At 34.4% G+C, this 20,494-nt stretch overlaps 1 protein-coding gene across 4 annotated transcripts in view; it reads right to left on the bottom strand.

Annotated features, from left to right (window-relative positions):
* Positions 1–12,685, bottom strand: part of LOC138708920 (early estrogen-induced gene 1 protein) — a 333,706-nt gene extending 321,021 nt beyond the window's left edge. For 2 of the 4 annotated variants that reach the window (XM_069839265.1, XM_069839266.1), the window contains exon 1: positions 11,830–12,684. In XM_069839265.1, coding sequence (XP_069695366.1) covers positions 11,830–11,975 — 146 coding nt within the window. In that variant the 5' untranslated portion in view covers positions 11,976–12,684. Of the gene's footprint in view, positions 1–11,829 lie in introns of all 4 variants that reach the window. The other 2 variants (XM_069839263.1, XM_069839267.1) reach the window with 2 other exon arrangements.
* Between the last annotated feature and the right edge of the window lie 7,809 nt (positions 12,686–20,494).

The raw sequence follows: 20,494 nt of genomic DNA, 5'->3' as shown, positions 1-20,494 counted from the left end.
AAATCCGTGGTGCTACAGCCCACGAAGGGCCAAGACCGACCAGCCGGCTGCTGGCCTCACGTCCACATGCCGAAGCAGAGATGGACGATCATCCAACCAGAATGGAGGTATCGTTTGGTTAGCACGATGATCCCCCCAACCGTTATAGCTGGTTTGAGAAACCGGATTTTCGCTACCTATCGTAGCTCCCCAAGTGCATCACGATGCTGGGTGGACACCGGTCCCATACACTGGCCGAAATTTCATGAGAAAATTTCTTCCCTCACGAGAACTCGAACCAGCGCGCATTCCGTAACGCGAGTCCTAGGCAGGATGCCATAGACCACGACGCCACGGCGCGGGACTTTCTAAAATGAACCTGATGAAAAATATTGCGCGTACACATTTGTAGAATATGAGAACAAAAGCTGTAGATTGTAAATTAACATTTAAAACTAAATATTAATTGTTTTCGCATAATTTACTAAAATCATTTCTATATTAGGTGCATAAAAATTGACTATATGAGCCTTCTGCCTTATATTCTGCCTTATACATTTCATAGCGGCCTTTGTTATTTTGTTCATATACACGTGTGTGTGAGTGTTTTTTTTTTTTTTTTGTGGTTTAACCATTTTTTTTATGAATGACCTAATTCGCTCTTTAAACATGCTACAATTTTCAAATTTCAATTTGAAGCACTAATTACAATATTGAACTTTAATGCTGGCTTTATTATGTTGACCTATCCCCACTAAAACGTATGTTTTCTGAAATAAAGTACGTCACAATCAACGTGCCATATTTCATAGCAACAAATATCACAATTCTCGTAATCTGAATTTATTGTTATGTATAACGAAATAGTAAATAATAGCATAACATTCAATCTGGAAGTTCAGTAGGACAGTAATAATATCTCTCACAGCCACAGAATTGTATCGCAGTAAATTCACACTCGCAGAATAGGTATCAGCTTAAAGTAGGCCTAGTTAAATAATGCCGACCTTCTCCATTTTGACATGTCCCAATATGCATACAAGCCTGATGGAAATAAAGACCGCATATTATTATTATTATTATTATTATTATTATTATTATTATTATTATTATTATTATTATTATGTGTAATGATAAAGTTATGTAGCATTTTCGTGACAATTTTTTCTTTAGTTTTGATAACTGGTGATGTAATTGCCCACTGTGTTACTTGGCTTGGCATATCAAAGGCTGGACCAGGGACGGATCTTTGCACTTAGGCACGCATTACAGATGATCAGGCTTCGAGACTTCGGACCCGATAGAGCAGTTCAGTGGGAAATCCGCATAACGGCGTACTGAGTATAGTGGTAAAGCGTACAGTGGGTGGGGGTACTGTAGAATGGATGCCAACAAATACGCAAAGAAAGACGCTCTGGATTTGAAGGTTCTGATGAATAATAATTTGGTTTTCATACAAACCTATTTTCAAACTGTGTCTGAAACTATTACACGGTTAGAAAAGTCAGAGCAAGAGATGCCGGAAGCCCTCAAATTAGTTGAGGAAATGACACACAGAATTAATTAGACACAAGTATACCGGTTACTGAACGTGTAAAACACAAGTGGAAATCAATTTTATGTAAAAATAACGGATATGGAGCATTGTGTAACATAAACAGCAAGTTAGTGGACATAGAGTTACCCGAGAATAAAGGACTGTCTATTAGAGACTGCAATGATGTTTGGTTTTTTTCGTTTTGCTCCTATAAAGTCATGCGACGTAGAGCGCATTTTTTCACAGTACAAACTGTGTTTGGTAGACAACTGAAAAAGATTTACGTTTGAGACACTGAAAATGTATTTTGTATACATTGCAATTGTGTACTGTAACTGCACTTCCTAAAGACGACCAATAAGATAAATTAAGAAATTAAAATTGCTACATGTTTATTTCCACCATTAACACTGTGTATAATTAAACACAAATGTCCACACCTGTGGAGTAACGGTCAGTGCGTCTGGCCGCGAAACCAGGTGGCCCGGGTTCGCTTCCCGGTCGGGGAAAGTTACTTGGTTCAGGTTTTTTCCGGGGTTTTCCCTCAACCCAGGATGAGCAAAAGCTGGGTAACTTTCGGTGCTGGACCCCGGACTCATTTCACTGGCATTATCACCTTCATCTCATTCAGACGCTAAATAACCTAAGCTGTTGATAAAGCGTCGTAAAATAACCTACTAAAATAAAAAAAATAAACACAAATGCTTATAAAAGGCGGGAGAATAAATGCTTTTCACATTATTTTCACATTGTCATAGTGTAATGTACATTTACTTTCAGAATGTCCATATGTGTGTTTCCCCATACTACCGTACTCTACTCTAAATAGCAACGTTGTTACCTCAACACATCTCTACCTTTCAGTACCTGCAGCGAGTCAACAACCTATAGTACAAGCACAATAAACTTATTGTATCGGGTCCAAAGTCTCGAAGCCTGCAGATGATAGACGAGGGAACAGTGGAATATATTGGTGGTATGAGAGGAAAACAAGAGTGCCACACAAATTCCATCATGACCTGGGCGGGGATCGAAGCCGAGCCGCGTGGATGGAAGATCAGGGCACCATGTTCCTTTCGTTAATGTATTATTTTGTCTCTAACGAATTGATTTATCATTAATGAAAATCTCAATATGTGCAATGCATCCTGAGAATATTGCATCTATAGTCTTAGAAATACAATTTCTAGCAAAAGCATTTCAAAAAACAATTCATTTTACAACGCTTTACTCAACATTTATTTTAACGCCAAAAAATTCTCTAAAAATGAAAGAATTCGAACCTACACACAAATAACCATTATAACCATATAAAAGCTTGAAAGGATTTTTTAATAGTACTGTGGCTCCAAGGAAAAACGTCATTTAAATTTGAACGACCGTATAAAATCATAGGAATCATATTCCATAACAATGAATTGAATTGAATTGAAAGAGGTGAATTGGGAGGACAAATTTAAAAGGTACGCAAAACGCGTCCTTGCAAGGGGTTCGGGCTGCAAGAAACTAAATATGTGAGCTCCAAGCCTGTTGGCCACTAGTCTCACTCCGGGTTACGATGCTCCACTGAAGGAGCTCTAGAAAATGTTGAATGGAAAACCGAAAATGGACGTAACCTCTTAGATACCACATACGCCATAACAATGGATTAGAGAGAAAAATAATAGAAATATGCATGTCACCTTTCGCCACAATAAAGATACCATCAGGATGCATAACATATCGCAAAATCTCATTTTCGCCAAAAATTGGCATATATTTTTTTATTAGTTGGTTATTTAACGACGCTGTATCAACTACGAGGTTATTTAGCGTCGATGAGATTGGTGATAGCGAGATGGTATTTGACGAGATGAGGCCGAGGATTCGCCACAGATTAGCTGGCATTCACCTTACGGTTGGGGAAAACCTGGAAAAAACCCAACCAGGTAATCAGCCCAAGCGGGGATCGAATCCGCGCCCGAGCGCAACTTCAGACCAGAAGGCAAGCGCCTTAATCGACTGAGCCACGCCGATGGCCAATTGGCATATATTACTTATCAGTTATCACCTTTTGCCTTGGAATCACAGAATTGAAACATCATAACCTCCTTAAAACAAAACAGAAACACGCCCAGTCCCTGAGGAAGGAAAATAAATCTCTACTTGTCTGCAGGGAAGCGAACTCATCTTCACCAAATTTGCAGCAGGTTACGCTACCGCATGACCAAACAGCGAAAAACCATGCTATATGAGTAAATCTTGAAGACATACTTAATAATAATAATAATAATAATAATAATAATAATAATAATAATAATAATAATAATAATAATAATAATAATTTCGGTCCGAACTCCAAGCGATTCTGAGCCAGAAAACTGTACATGATCAAGAAAATGTCCCCAGTCACCCCAATGAAACAAGCTTGCTTCCCGCCGTATTGAAGTCTTTCCTTCAGGGTCAAGGTTTCGGTTGCAATGCGTTCCCACAAAGTGCATCTGTCTACGACCCGTCCACAAAAAAAAAGTCGTTGAATAATCTCCCAGCGGGGAACCAAGAACCAAGGTATTTTTGTATAGCTGGTTGCATTATCCAAGAACGTAATCCGGGCAAGTCACAGATGCATGACCTTCGGCAAGCTGTGATGTGGAGCTTCACTGAGCAGGCAATCCAGGTCACGTTCAGGCCAAATTTATGTCCAGTATATGTATTAACAGCAAAGTTTCAAACAACTTCCTTAGTCACGTATATGAACCAATTCATGGAGTTTGTTGTTTTATATCAAGAAGCTTTCTTACAGAGTGATTCATTTGCTATGCAACCTTGACTTACGTTCCAATTTTCGGTATACATTGTAAGATTTGGTGAGCTAAAGTGGTTCTGGGCAGAAACTCTCCGAGTTCTTCAGTCTCCCCTCTCATAATCATTATTTCTCTACTATACCAATATAGCTATCGCAACGTTTCTGAATAGCTTTTGTTTAACAAAAAATGTTAATACGCAATACAATAATACACGCGTAAACGCGACACCTAAATAAGAAGACATCGATGTGTGCAATTGAGGGGGAAAGGAACTGACCACCTTACCCCATTATCTCCTGGCTTAATTGCCTCATGAGCGATGCCTTATTGGTGTGACTCATAAGGTTCCAACCAGTCTTCGGACTCTTAAATAAACACACGAAACATACCTATGCTTTCCGGGTGAAAAAAGCCAGCCAGTTATCCTTCCCACACTCATGGCCGGTTTCAACAAGCTTCTTTAAATCAGTAAAAACGACTTGTCAACAAACGAGTCGTTCAATTTTAACGAGATTTTTAAAAGTTGACTGTTTCACCAAGTCTCGTTTCTTCAAAATCAACATGCGTTTACTAACGTGAGGATTTCGTACTTGTATCTTGCATGTTTTATTTCTCATACGAACATGGCGTTGCAATCGCGAATTTCATTGTTTACATATTATGATCACATATCTAGACAATACAGCTTTTGACACCACGTTCATATCACCAGTTAGACCTACTATTTCAAAACTTCCCGTAACAAAATTTTAAAACGAGAAGAATCTGTTGAAAAGGTGTTAAGTGGATGATTCCTATCTGTCGTATTCTAACCTATATTCAGTTTCTTCTAGAATCATTCTTACTACTTATTTTCTTAATGTGTAGCTTTCGTGGAATTTTTTATAATTTAAATCTTCATAATCATTATTCTGAGTGTTATTATAACATATAAATTCGCCATTATGTTGAAGTTCTAAATAAACAATTTTAGCATCGAATATGTTCGCCATGTTGTTGACTTCTTAATGCATCGTTACTGTTTTAATGCGATGAATAGGTCCCAATAAATTAACGATGAGTTTAAAGATGCGTTAGCAATAACGATGCTTGGTGAAACATAAAAACTGACTAACATGTCATTAAATTATTTAACGGGAAGTTACAATGATAACGAAGGTTGGTGAAACCGGCCATCAGCCTTGGTATGACCTTCACAATTCTTATCAGCAGTTTAAAAAGCACAGTCATTAATCAAGAAATAACATCAAGATATACTTTCAAAATTCTCTCGCTGTGATCCCACGGCTTTACGCATAGCGACGGAATAGGCGCTGGTTCGACTCTTCATGAAAGAAGAAACTATCGGCTAATGTATGAAACCGGTACCTCCTCCCCACAGCATCATGAGAAATTGGGGACTGAGTAGCGGAATACAGTTTTGTACACTAATAACGACTAGGGGGGATTATTGCCATGACCATACGTTACCCCCATACCAGTTGGTATTCGCACTCCATGGAATGTCCTGCCACAAATTTAATGTTTTGTACATTTAAGAGATAACAGCTAAAATATAATTAACAAAAGCTAATTATAAAATAGTAACATGAGGTTACCGGTCTTGTAAATGATGTGGCTAAGGAAAGCAACACTAAAATGAATGGTAAGACGTGTCATGCTGATCCTAGGTTACAAGAGTTCCACCACAGTCTAGTATATACAGTCACGAAGCTTGAGTTGTGAGGGTGCTAGGAACAATAGACTGTGCCGGTACTATTTCGCATTGTCTGTAATGAGGCGATATTAGCGATCCTAGTGGTTAGCAACTATCTATGGATGCATATTTACTACGTATTGAGCTTCGTGACTGTATATACTAGATTGTGGTTCCGCCCCTATACAATATGAAAGTGAGAAACGGGCAAAACACCAAACCATGTCAATAATAAAATACGTAGGAAACAAGTTTTCAGTTTCTACAATAGTCGCACATCGGTTTAATAAACGTTTTAGTCAATAACAGTAAATAATATGTAGTTAACAGTAAAATATGACAAAATACGAGTACATGCGATGTTAGGTTACATAGGTTAAAGAAAAGTTCATGGAGTCAATCTTCATCAAGTTCTTGGTAACTGTCATCACGTTATAAAGTAATGCAATAGCTGTAAGAAAATACACAAATGTGGAAAAACAAACAACACTGAAATTATCGCTCAACTGCTGTTCATGTTTTCCTAGAAGCCAAGTATCTATTTATTGCATATGATTGATTGACATATTGTAGGCCTACAGTATATTCAGTGTTGGGATTAGTGCTGCAATTATGGTTCTCACAACAGAAGAGAAGGTGTTTATTGTCGAGTATATAATTATGATACTTGTGTCATCTGCAAATAGTATAGGATAACCTATTCCTTTTATTATGGGACCAAGGTCATTTATAAAAATTAAAAAAAGAAGAGGCCCTAATATAGATCCCTGTGGGACCCCTGTATGAACATTTCCCCATGTTGAAGTAGATTTAAAGGAGTTATTAAATGCGTTGATTTCTACTTTTTGTTTTCTGTTCAGGAGATATGACTCAAACCACTGATATGCTATGCCTTTAATACCATAGTATTCTAATTTTTGTAGTAGAATTTTATGGTTAATACAATTTTATGGTTATTGTGTTACTTGGTGCCGCATTGTTAAATCACTCCTGGTACTGATCAACGTGGCCTAGGGTTACCATGAGAAGAAATTCTATAGGAGGACATGGAATCTAAAATAAGAGGACTTTTTAAAAATTGGTATGAACAAAATTAAAGATAAAAACAGCGGGTCACCTTGTAGTTTTCTCACTTGCTGCTGGATCAGTATTACATCTGTATTTATCGGTGGAGCCCACTTTGTGCACAAGAGCCTGAACAGACAAACATATCTTGTACCAAATAACTATGGAACATGTCGTTGAAATATATTTCACCATGATGATACCTCTGACTGTCTCCGTTAGCATGCGATTTCGTTCTTTTGTCCATTGAGCAGATATTAAGGAAAATACTCTCTCAGCACTTCCATTGTGACTTGGGATAGAGAAATAGAATTGACATATTTTTAAGAATTCTGAGACAGTTTCAGTGATCGCTGCTATTGGAATTGAAGAATTTGCACCATTCTTTATCTAAACTTAAATCTTTGTCCAAATTAACTTGACTGGCATATCTTTGTACACTGAAGAATAAAATTGATAAAATAGCTTAGAATCATGAATAGTGATATTTTTAAAGTGTAAGAATTTAATGCATGTCAATCGGTCATCATATTTTATTATTATTATTATTATTTTTTGCTCCAGCTTCAACTATTGAAAGCAGTTAAATTCTTTCATAGGTTTTCACTATTTGTTTAGATATTTTATGCATAATATCGCACATTATTCAATATTCATATTAATAATTCTAGTTGAAATGCGAAATGCCGGACATTTCAGAATTTTTTTTTTAAATGCCTGCCGGACAGGATAAAATGATTAAAAAAGAGGGCATGTCCTCCTTTTGCCGGACGGATGGTAACCCTAGCTCGGCCTATTCTGACGCCCCACACTGTATGGCCGGAAATAAAGGCTGGTTCACAATAAACCGGGAACGGGAACGACAACGAGAACGAGGACGGAAATATTGTTAAAATAAATGTATTTAAATGTGAGTATTCAGAATTAGCTATTGTGAATGCTCACATTTAAATACATTTATTTTAACATTATTTCCGTCCTCGTTCTCGTTGTCGTTTTCGTTCCCGGTTTATTGTGAACCAGCCTTAATGCTCAACAATAAACACCTTCTCTGTTATGAGAGCCATACATAATTGGAGCACTAATCACAACACTGAATACAGAATCTGAGTTGTTTGCTGGAACAAACCTGATATGTCTATCATATAAAATAAATAAATATTTGATTGCTACAGAAATATGGCAAGCAGATAAGCGATAATTTCAGTGTTGTCTTGCCGAATACTGGAAAACGAGTATTTTAATTTTTTAAGGCGTGTAAAAACAATACAAGTGAATGACAAACTAACAGAAATGTTAAAAGTAGTTTCTTCATATATAGGTTGATATCTGTCCCCGAAAACTGTGAAAAAATCTGGTAACTTTATATTAAATTACTGCATGGTTCATATTCAGTATCCCGAATGAGGATCATGAATTATAATTTTATTACAAAAATAATTAGTCTTTATTTTAAAAGAGAGCACAAAATGAAAATTTCGAAATCTTGTGTACGATAACGATTTTTTTTCACTCCATTTATTTCTCGTTACAAAAAATACTGACAGCTACTGTGATGTAAAAAAAAAATCGGGATTTTCGCGAAAATATAAGTTTTGTGCATCCCTGATATCGAAAATGTGGCTTTGTGCATACTGTCTATGTCTATCCTGTATACAACGATTTATCCTAAACTATTGGATGGATCCTGTTCACAATGAACAGCTAAGGTTCCATTAATCTGGGAATGATGCGCAAGAAAGATCATGTTTAGTAAAATACAAAGAAGTTAAATTTTTATTCGAAATAAAAACATAAAATAGCGATGAAGTCTAATGTAATAAATGAAATCTCATTGACTCTATTTTTTTTAGAGTAAGGTATGTTAAAGAAATTACACAGGTGAATCTTTACACCGTACCTTACAAAATTAACATAACTCTAGTTGTTACGAAAATAGTGCAAGAAAAACGAATCTATTTTTCAGTTCTGAAAAATATTAATTCCACAAAATCATGCCCCAACTCGCACATACGCACGCACTATCACCGATGACTGAATGAATGAAATGCATCAATCATTCAGGTTGTTGTACAACGTTGGAAACTCGTTGAAAGTGTTTGTGTTATGTTTATGAAAATATTTAGGTTAATTTTATTTTTGAACATCGTATAACGACCCTGTGACGCATATAACGCAGAAAAAAAAACTATGTAATAAAAGTGACATTTTTTATACAGTATATACGTTTTACGTAACGATTCTGGAGCCGCCAAGATGGCTAGTGGCTAAAGCGCTGGACTTATAATGCAATTGATCTGGGTTCGATCTCTGGTATGCTCACGATTTATATCTTGTTGAGCAAGCCCGTGATCCACGTAACACAGGGGTTTTCTCCAGGAGCTCCGGTTCCCATGTAGCATCTCAATCTTCATAATCTCATCTTATCGCGGATGTAGCGTAGACCAGCCTCTTATGGCGCACTTTTGGCAACGACTCTGTCAGTAGCCTAAATTGGTCTACTACACAACTGGTTTCATATGGGTGGATGACGACCACTCAGGTATCCGCCGCCGGTAAAAAAAATAAAGTAATTTTGTTCATAATTTATTATAGGAGGTTTGCCGTGACTTTTTACAGGTTATACTTTATAATGGGCGGCCAAATAGTTCAGTTGATATAGCAGCTGGCTATGGACTGGAAGGTCGGGGGTTCGATCCCGGTTGGTGACGGGATTTTCTCATTGCCAAACTTCCAGAACGGCCCCGAGGTTCACTCAGCCTCCTAATAGAGTACCGGGTCTTTCTCGATCGGAGCGTGATGACGACCACACCACCTTATCCTAGTGTCGAAGTCACGGAAATCATGGTGCCTTCATGGCATGTGAAAGAGATACCTCTACCTTTTTTCACTAGACCTACATAATAAGAATGCAAAAATTCTACATTGCATCTCAATAATAATCCATTAGTATTTATAAACCACAGTGATGACATTGAGTAGCCTACTCAAAATGTTGAATTTCTCGCAAGAATAGAAAATCTTCAACAAATTACAAACAAAAATTTGAATAATACTGATATCTGCAGTACAGAGTACCACAGGTTCTGATTGCCGGTATAAATCTCGGTGATTGACTTATATGTAATATCTACAGAAGTGAAGGAGTTATAGGCTGGAAAATCTTCAGTTCAGTTTCTCTTCCTGAAGTTCACTAAACCATCTAATGGGTGGGCACCAGAGATGCTTTCTCCAAATTATGTCGTAATATAGCTAAATGCATTTCTTTCACCCCTTTTGTACCGACAACATTTGTTTCTCTGTATTATAGGCTATTAATACTGTACTTCTCATAAGCATAATATCGATTTCTGCTGGACTTGTTTATTCTTTTATAAAATGAACTACTCACCAAATCAGCATAAAAACAATTAAATAAAACAAGACCTAAGATTAATTGTCCTTACTTAACATACCGTAATCCAATAAAAAAATTCGTGGAATGAAACTATTAAACTTAGACATAATTAAATTATTTAAACTCTTCCATTAAGAATCACTCCAATAGCTTTTTTTTTTCTAAATCGGCCTACATTTCAAATTTACGTTCAAATCACGTAGGCCTAATTATGAATTATGTCAAATATATTTATATTTATAAACTTTGTTTTCTATTCTAGCGGTTTCTAACCATGTTATGTAAGAATACATAGTCACATACATGATTCTACTGATATTATAGTCTAAACATTACTTTCTGGTCAAATATTATAAGATAATAAAATATATTGTATAGGTATATTCTTTTCATACTTCCAGTCATCACATGGGGATATGAAAGTCCGATACACTTGAAAATATTTCAACATAGATTAGAAAATATAAGTAGGGCTATATCAAATCAAATAACTTAAATAAGGCTCGTAACGAATTTGTATTCAGAAAGTTCAAATTTATTAGGACTAAGTAGCTAATATTGTTATCGAATATGCTATAAAGAGTTCTCCCTCTTCTGACGTAACTTAGCCTGTACTGGTATGTATGTTTTGACATAAAAGTTAAAAGTGACAAGTTTCTAATTCTGCAAATACTCTACTATTCTTCAAATGATAGTTTCTACTTCTTATGAAAATATTTTTTGTTCTATATACACTTAAACAATTACGAACTCGAAAATCCCTTAACTCGGCTCATTTATAAATTATTTTGCAAGTTTTCGCAATTGTTTTATCCTTTTAAAGGGATGATGTTTCTTACCACTCGTCTGCAATGTCATTATGCCTGTATTAACGTAACACACATCATGTCATTCTTTATTTATTCGAAACTAACACCACAAAATAATTCTCAAATTGTTTTTATAGTCTGTCCAGAATGTTAAATATGTGGGTACCAATATGTGAACACACAATATATCGTCCTTGAATTTAAAGTTATAAGCACTAGCAGGTAAAACCTCGATGTACTTTAACCATTTAACCTACGTCTTTTAGTATTTTATCAATATTAGGTCCAAACTAATAAGCTTAAAACGTGAAGTACGTCAAGTAAAGATAGGTAGACTACTTCACACACATAACCTTTAAGCTCTAAAAGTATGCCTTGCAAATGAGAACCATTATTGGACACAAAATCACGGGCAAAAACAATAACACTAATTACGTCACTAATATGACTCTGGGGGACTAAAAAACGAGATTAAGGTTATGTCACACGTATAGGCCTGTACTATAGATTAACACAGACGTCAATCAGTTACATTCTGAACATAATTTAAATTCTCTTACCTCGTCGAAATTTCACTGAAATTTCCTCCATCCAAAAGACGCACTTTCGCAAAAAGGACGGCATTCACAAATGGAACTGCAGTCAACTCCTCCAAACATAGTTCCACTTGGAACTTATATTTCTTTTTCTTCATCATGAACGCCATTATTCAGTCATTTGTCAGTGTGACTGACATGTGTGGTCCTAGTATATATTTCACTTAATTAAACTGTCCATTCTTGAATGAGAAGTGAGTTTTCAAAATGACACATTAACACTTACACACCTTAATAATTGCGAGAAGACAAGCTCACTGTTCAAATGATAAATCTCACAATTGCTTAAATGATACACCATTGTTGATATTATTTTAATAATTAAATATCATATACAAAATTGGGCACCAAAATGTTTTAACACATACTCAATACTAGGTGTCACTTAACCCAGTAACGTTCAGTTCCTATTTTTCTTCAGATGAAAGGTACATACATTCTTACTCCACGTTTCTACCGAATGCTGAAAACACAATCACATTTGAACGAACTCAACATTTTTGTCATATATCAACAACAATATGTGTAAAACAGTACATACTGTACGTCCAAGAACACTGAACTTGTGTGCATTCTGGAGGAATGAAAATGGGTTAACTGCAATATATACTGCCTATAAAACACATTCGTCTTTTTCAAAACAATGTATATTAGAGAATGATAAGTCACTACGATTCATTTCTTTCACAATCACTTTCACTTTCCTTCACTGACATAATACTACGGTTATTTTACATTCTACATCCAACTCTCTCTCCTCCACGGAATCCATTGCACTTGTCAATGCCTGTCGACCAACATGAACTGTCATTGGCTATTATTTCATATTACACCCAATAGAACACCACGTTTGGAACTATCTTACGTGGTCCAAGATCGAGATATATCGAGTTTGCATTGTACTAGCAATGCGTGACCTTTGGCATGAAGCAGTGATCTACCAAAGAATTTCTTTCTAATGTATACTGTCGCCGACAGATGGCGAAGGCGCGTTTCCAAATTTTCCTCATAGATGGGGTTGTAAATACTGCTGTGTGATACGTGTATCACATTATCGTATATGCATATCCCTTACCAATTAAATAGGCCTAATCTTAACAAAATATTAAAGCCTGTAGATATAATTATTTAATGACAAAGTAACTGTTAATGAGCTTCTGTAGAAATCTTTCCTCAAGCTGCGCACACAAATCCCAGAGCCAATAAACAAATATAATTTTATTATACAATCACCGTGAATTTGGTCCGGTTTTGGTTTTGGTCCTCTTCGGCACTGGTTAAAAACTGTTCACGAAACTGGCGTTTAATTACTCCATTTCATTGTAATTTTACAATGTAATGTTCATGTATTTTTCTACACTTGTTAAATTTCCCAAATGGGTGAAATTAGATACTTGTATTATCTTATCATTAATAACAATTTTCACGTACAGCCCCATTGATTTTGTTTCTGAGATTCCCAGACCACATTTTTACAGCATACAGAAGGGTTTGAATTTTGTTTCTGTTTAAAAATAGCTGCCATACTTATTGCAAGAGTATTAAACTGACTTTGAACGTAGTATTAAAAATCAAGTGCACATACCTGGAGAGACCAGTAAAGTTGTCATAATGTAAGGTACAGTAACAGAGCTATTCTTCAACACCAAAGTCTTCAGAGTGAGCATAAACATACGAGTAGCTGAGTGGCATGCTTGAAATTTGTCATGGCAAATTTTTAATGTAGTAAACTACAGAATACAAAATATTACGCTAAGGAGCAGCTATTGGCTGCTTTTTATGAAGAATTCGCCATTGAATTACAACTACAAATTTTATTTCTCTTCTGCAGGATATCATACCAAGAATTTACTTCACTGTCCTTCTAAATCCATTATCCATAATAGTGTCTAACCCCATAAACCTCATATATAAAGCAACAACTACTCAAGAATTGATGTTCTATACCTTAATTTCCCAAAACTATGGTCCTGGAACACAACTATGGTCTATGATACAACCATTCAAATTTTGCTAACATAGTACTTCGTGTATTCAAATTTTTTCTGTACTGAAGTTTGCAGCTATCTGTGAATGGTCAATGATACTTTGTGCCTTTTCTGCCACATATACTTATTTTTTCATATCTTTAACTAAGATGCAGCTGTGGAATGCAAAAAATGACAGGATGAGAGAAGAATATTAAATATCTTGACATTCAAATGAAATAAAAGCTTAAGAATGAGATAACTGAAAATTATGTACGTCAATACTAGAGAAGTTACTGATCTATGACACTATGTAGAGTATTATTCTGAATTAAATTTTATGTCTACATAAACTTACATCATTCATATCCGTATGAATGCAATAATGTTTTCTCCTAGTATGTAATTTTTGTAAAAACTTTCATATGATTTAACTTACATTATTCTCTCCTTTTATTACCAACTAGGAGCAATTAGCAATTAACAAGGAGTCAACAAGCTCAATGTCTTTTGATTGATTGACAATATTCTTACATATTTCTCACAGTTTTACCACGTTGTTTCACTCTTACTATAAGTTATTGACATTTCTAATATAAATATAATTATTATCCACATTTTGTATTGTAAATCGTTTCAAAATAATATATTCTAATTACTAAACACATGGTGTTCTAGTATTCAAACAAACTTATTGGTACATTTATATAAAAAAACACACATACCTGTCACCATGCCTGATTTTTTATACCTGGATATGCAAGTGTATGGCTCAAGTGAACAGATAGAGGAAACTGTGTGTGTGCCCCAAATATAATAAACAATATTTTCTGAATTTTCTATGAGTAATCTCGTCAGTTCATAAGAAAATAACCTTCAAATTAATGTCAATATACTTTACATTTATTTTCCTTTACGTTCTGTACAAAGGCAACTGTAGGCTCAATAAGTAAAGGTGACTCACAAGTATGTTACAAGGTAGAAATCACGGATTCCCTAACAGGAAAGCTTATATTTTAACATTCATATAAATAATGGATGGTTATATTTCAACTTTCCTATTAGTTAACAAAACTACACTGTAATTAAATAAGTAGAAAATTTGTTGTTTAAAATTCTAACAGTAAATACAGCTAGGCTACTGTACAGATGAAACAGTTCCAGGTAAGCAACGTGCTTAACAGAAAGCACAGAAATTTAGCACAATACTGCATGGAAACAATGCTCTCATTTACGCAGTTTTAACATACACATCTGCACTGATCAAGAGTGATATGGGAGGTATATATCAACTTTCAGGCATTCTCTGAATATGAATTCAATTATGCTTTCCTATATTTGCGTGACCACCTGTCAGAGCTCTTTAGAAGTAGATGGTGCTGTAGTAGGTACTTCTGTTTAGCACAACACAAAATCTGCATTACACTCAATAATACACTGACTGCTTATTTATGATGAAGTCTCACAACCTTACGATTGAACTGTCTTAGTGTAACTGCAGCTGCTTAGGAAAATATAACAGCACTATATTCATTGAACTTTCCATTAAAATCGATGCCAAGTTTTGTATAAAACAAAATCCCTTGCATTCATTATTTTAAAGATGTCCAATTATCTCTGGAATTTTATATCTGATAAAGACATTATTAATTGCAAAATAATACCATTCATCATAAAACAGGGACCAGCGAATAGGGATTATAAAGAATGGACACTGAGCGAATTTTCCTATGTTTTGTTTCTCTGTGTGCCAGCGTATAGTTCCACTTTCAAGCGCTAGAGGTTAGTGTAATCGAGCATATGCTAAGATAATAATTGAGAACAGAGTTGAGACACAGGATCCAAACATCGCCTACCTTATTGCATAATCCAGTAACACTTTGCTTCAAATAAATTCAAGTTAACAGCTTTTCCTTATTTCTCAGTGACAAACTAGTTGTAATAATATTTTATATTTCAGATATCATAAATTTTATTATAAAATAATATAATACATTATAAAATTAAGTATGGAATTCGTTTAATATTTGTATATAATATAATATAGGTATATGGTTTTACTTCTCGTAAGAGTTTTGTTTTCCCATTTTCAGCGCTATCAAATCATTACATATTTAATTGTAGTTGGGGTCAACATCTCAACTCTCATTATAAAGGAACTCTAGAGGCCAGACATTACAGTTAATGACGGATTTATTGTTTTATGGATCCAATTTATTTTATTTGAGTACATAACGTACCTAGATGTATTAATTATATGTGTTATATTTCTGCTGTGTCGACTGCTAGCTGGTGTGATGTCAGCGCCAACTCTAGGGAGAAAGCAGAATCTCACGCTTTAGCTGGCTTGAAGGTCATTGAAATCAGTCCGGCTACATCAAAGGTACTGACGCGAAGTGTCCATTCTTTATAATCCCTATTCGCTGCAGGGACCATTGAAAAGTGATGTGGAAAAAGCCTAACATACACAAACCCAAGTAACGGAAATGTTTTATTCTTTATCACATTGCGGATCTTACTGAGCTAACCAAGAGAACTGGAAATCCAGCCCACATCATTTCCATATGAATTCTAGGGGACGACATATTTTAAACTTGAAATATTTTGCAAGGTCGGTAGTCTTGGTCCCAGCCAGTGAGATGTATAATTGTACTCAAAAATGTATATTTCCAAAACTAATGCAGCTGGTGATGCATTCAAACATTGGAAATGCTGCCTTTTCAAAACAACGCAGTTTTGCGTACTTTTAGAAATATTTCTGCCAAGTCTTTAACAGCACTGAGTAGGAAGTCACACGAATTGCATCAGGTCCCAAGATCTGGAATCTTTTTAGCAAAAATTCCACGCCATTTGTAACCTTAATTATTGTTTGTGCTCTCGAATACCAATATTTTATCCACTTATACTTCATGGTGCCTATATCGATCCTTGCTATTACATACTCACTAATTAGATTGCACATAATATTCTAAATGGTGTACAAACTGAAAACTATGGTAATCAGTAGGGCCAGGAAGTTCATGCATTTGCATATATTTTTCCATTGGCTGTAGTTAATTGCTGATTAATTTAATTATTTTCACGAATCATCAAAACTGAAGCTTATCAAACCAAATTTTATGTTGTGTGTATATATATATGAATATTTTGGCTTTTTTTGTAAATGCATAATACTGTATTTCATGATATTTATATCATTGTGGCATATTTTCGCGTTTAAGCTCATTAAAGCTGATTTTATGCTGCATAAAAATTGATAGTTTGGATTTTAAAAATAAAAGCATCATATTCTATTTTTGAAAACTAGTACTGAATGAAATGTTATTGTTGTTGTTCTCGAATGGTAATTAATAGTAATGTTGATCGATCAAAATATTTAATGGATTAACTATTTGAATTTAATCGATTAATCGAGTTTTGATCGAGAAGAAAAAATGTTTTAATATACTGTAATACACAATTATTGTTAAATTTAACTTGTGTTCGGTGATAAGCATAAGTATTAAATGTTGTATATCTGTATATGTTATATCGATATATTACAAAACAACTATTTTAATTACTAACATATTTATTATGAGGCTTATAATTTATTGTGTCAATTTCTCCGGGAATTTTTGAGACAAACATAAATAACAAAAAGTATGAAGACTCACCTAGCTAATAGTGCTTCATCCATGATTTTAAACATGTGAGTGCATTCACATGCTCCGAATTAAGTGCAGCTCTACGTTTAGTAACAATGTATCCTGCATCACTAAACACGAAAAACATTTTTCTGTCAAGCATTTTTCCACAATCGTTCAATTTAAATCCAAATGTTTCACTGAGTTTACCTCTTAAATTCTCATATGACATAATGGAGTTTACACTTTTCACAAACCACAGAAAACTGATACTCAGATCAGAAACTGCAAATGCGAAAGTACAGTGGTCGAAACTGAACACTGCCTATTGTAAATGAATTACCAGATTTTAGAAACAGAGGAAGGTAATTACACTCTCATTTGCACACAGTATAGACATGGCTATATATTTTTGTATGAGGGGGACGAATCCCAGAAAAGTATGTATTTCATATGCTAGGAAGATAAGCTGACAACAAGGTGGAAGTTTTCTTGGAAATCCATAAAACTTAATAAGGGTTTCGCATTGTGTTTCAACTTTCAATAGAGGTAGACTAGGTCACTGTCCTCATATCTCCATCTCTTTCTGAAATGTTTGTGCAAAGATGTTCCCTACGCTACCTGGTTTACAGTTAGAAAATAACAGTATTATTGTGCTTTTAAGTAAGCAATTTCCGAGAGAGAAATATTGTCGGAATTTTAGTATGAGTTTGTATTAACAAAATAATAATTAATATCAACTACAACTGATTAATTTTAATCGACTCGATTAAATATTTTTGATCAATTAATCTTACAACAGAAATTGATCGATTAAATCCCACAACACTAGTAATTAAAAGTTTATTTGCACCATTCTTTCTCTAGCTTCCCAATAAAGTGTTTCAATGTTGTTCTTCCTATTATGAAATTATTTTTACCAGGAAAAATATTGAAAGTTCTGCAGCACACCCAGTGAATCTCATGGCACAGTAGTGTGCTGCAGCACATCAGTTGAGAACTGATTGTAGAGTACAGGAATGTTTATCGGGTTATCTCTCGGTTTGGGGAAGGTATGGACAGTGAATCACATGTTTCAATTTCTCAACAATAAATGTTGTTTTCTAATGCCAGGCATTTGACAATAAAGTCATTTGACCTCTTGCACTCCAATATTTTTCAAAGATATTATCATGGCCAGCCACTGAAGCACAGATTTTGAGGTGTTCCGAATCCATTTCTTGGTTTCAGTTGTACAATGGGCAGTTAGGGGACTGATATATTCAATTCTATGCAGGTGTTTGGCCAAACAATCATGGCAGTTGCCAATCTAAATGCAGCTACAGACGATTTTCGTGGTAAATCGGGAATTAGCTGTGGATTGTGATGCAGAGACTTCCATTTTTTCCCTTGAGCTTATGTTATCAAATTTTGTTTGTTGAAGTCTAAGTATGTAGATTTAATAAATCTTTTCAACAATAAATGTAAGTTTAATCTCACCTAGTATGACCTATAATATTATTACATTTATTTATTATTATTATTTATTAGTAATATATCAAGAAATATAGAATTTTATTACTGCATATTTTAAGGTTTTTAAAAGCATAATAGCATGCATACTTAGTAGGTTTATAGGGCATGAAGGCATGAACTTCCTGGCTCTAGTAATCAGATGTAACATTAATAAAACATATATGGGGGAAATACCCAGCAACAACAAATGGAATGCAGAATCAATTCCTATGGCACTGAGAGCAACTAACCCAGACTTAAGGAGCGATGGATAATACACATGAAATAAATAGAAGATAAGTTTCAGGGAAAGATTGCTGATGGTGATGACACATGTAAGCATTTACCAAAATGTGAATAAGAAGCAATTGAAGATTAGCACGATTTGTAAAGATATGTAATTCAAGGAACATATTAATAGCTGTGCAGTTATAGCTTGTTATTATGATGTTTGTATGTCCATAGAAACTAAAAAATAGTTAACGTTTAACAATTTTTAACAGTGGTTCTAATTACTCGTTCTCATATCTGTTAATACTTAATTTTATGAAGCACAGCAGAACTGAGGGCTCTTTCCTAAGATGCACACATTTATTTAGTTCATTTAAATAATATTTCGTTAACACTTACTTTTATACCAATGGAAAGAAAATGATTACCAAGTTAAAATGTACTTTTCCAAACACTCCTCTTCTATCTTTACTGTATTATAGAAACATCTCGTATATGTTCATGTTCAACAAGTTCTCCTTAACGCATACGTAACAAGTATTTGAATAAAAGTTTCATGACCTATTATAACAGTGTTTTCACATAACAAACACATGTATATATTGAAAACAATGATGTATTAATCTTGAATTAGTGAAATTTGTAGTAATTTTTTAATGCTTAAAGATAAAATGAAAATTAAAATATTGAAAATGACTGAATAACTTTATTTTTTTTCTTAAATATATTCAAGTTATATATCATATACTGTACTCACTATCATATCTAGAGCCATCATAATAAGACAAATTACCTGAGAAAATTCATATTCATTTTGATGGACGCCTTAATGACTATAAAAAATGAAAGACTAAATTCATAAAAATTTCGAACATCATAAACCAAATGTGTTAGGCCCACTAGCCTGATCCAATTATATTGTTATTTTTATGTTTTATAATCTTTTGTAATTTCTTGCAAGTTAAAAAAGAACAAGTTATAAATGCATTTATACTGTTTCTACAGAAAATACTGCATCATATAAGCAGACATAATAAAACAATACATATAAACAATATTTTATATAAAAGGCCATTCAAAGGTGCTTATGCATTTATTTACACTATATATGAACACTATTCAGAGGTACTATTAAAAAATATTTCTTAACAATTACATATTTTATAGTAATGAATCTATTAAGATAATTAATTTTTGACGCAGAAACATTATACCATATTAAAATTAACCTAGAATTAAAATTAGTTATACGAACTTTTATTTACATGGTCAGAGCCCTCCTTTGCTATTAAACAGAGATTCTACGACAAC

The sequence above is a fragment of the Periplaneta americana genome, chromosome 11 (genome assembly GCF_040183065.1).
Source record: "Periplaneta americana isolate PAMFEO1 chromosome 11, P.americana_PAMFEO1_priV1, whole genome shotgun sequence".
Classification (NCBI taxonomy): domain Eukaryota; kingdom Metazoa; phylum Arthropoda; class Insecta; order Blattodea; family Blattidae; genus Periplaneta; species Periplaneta americana.
This window is presented reverse-complemented; position numbering and strand designations above follow the sequence as displayed.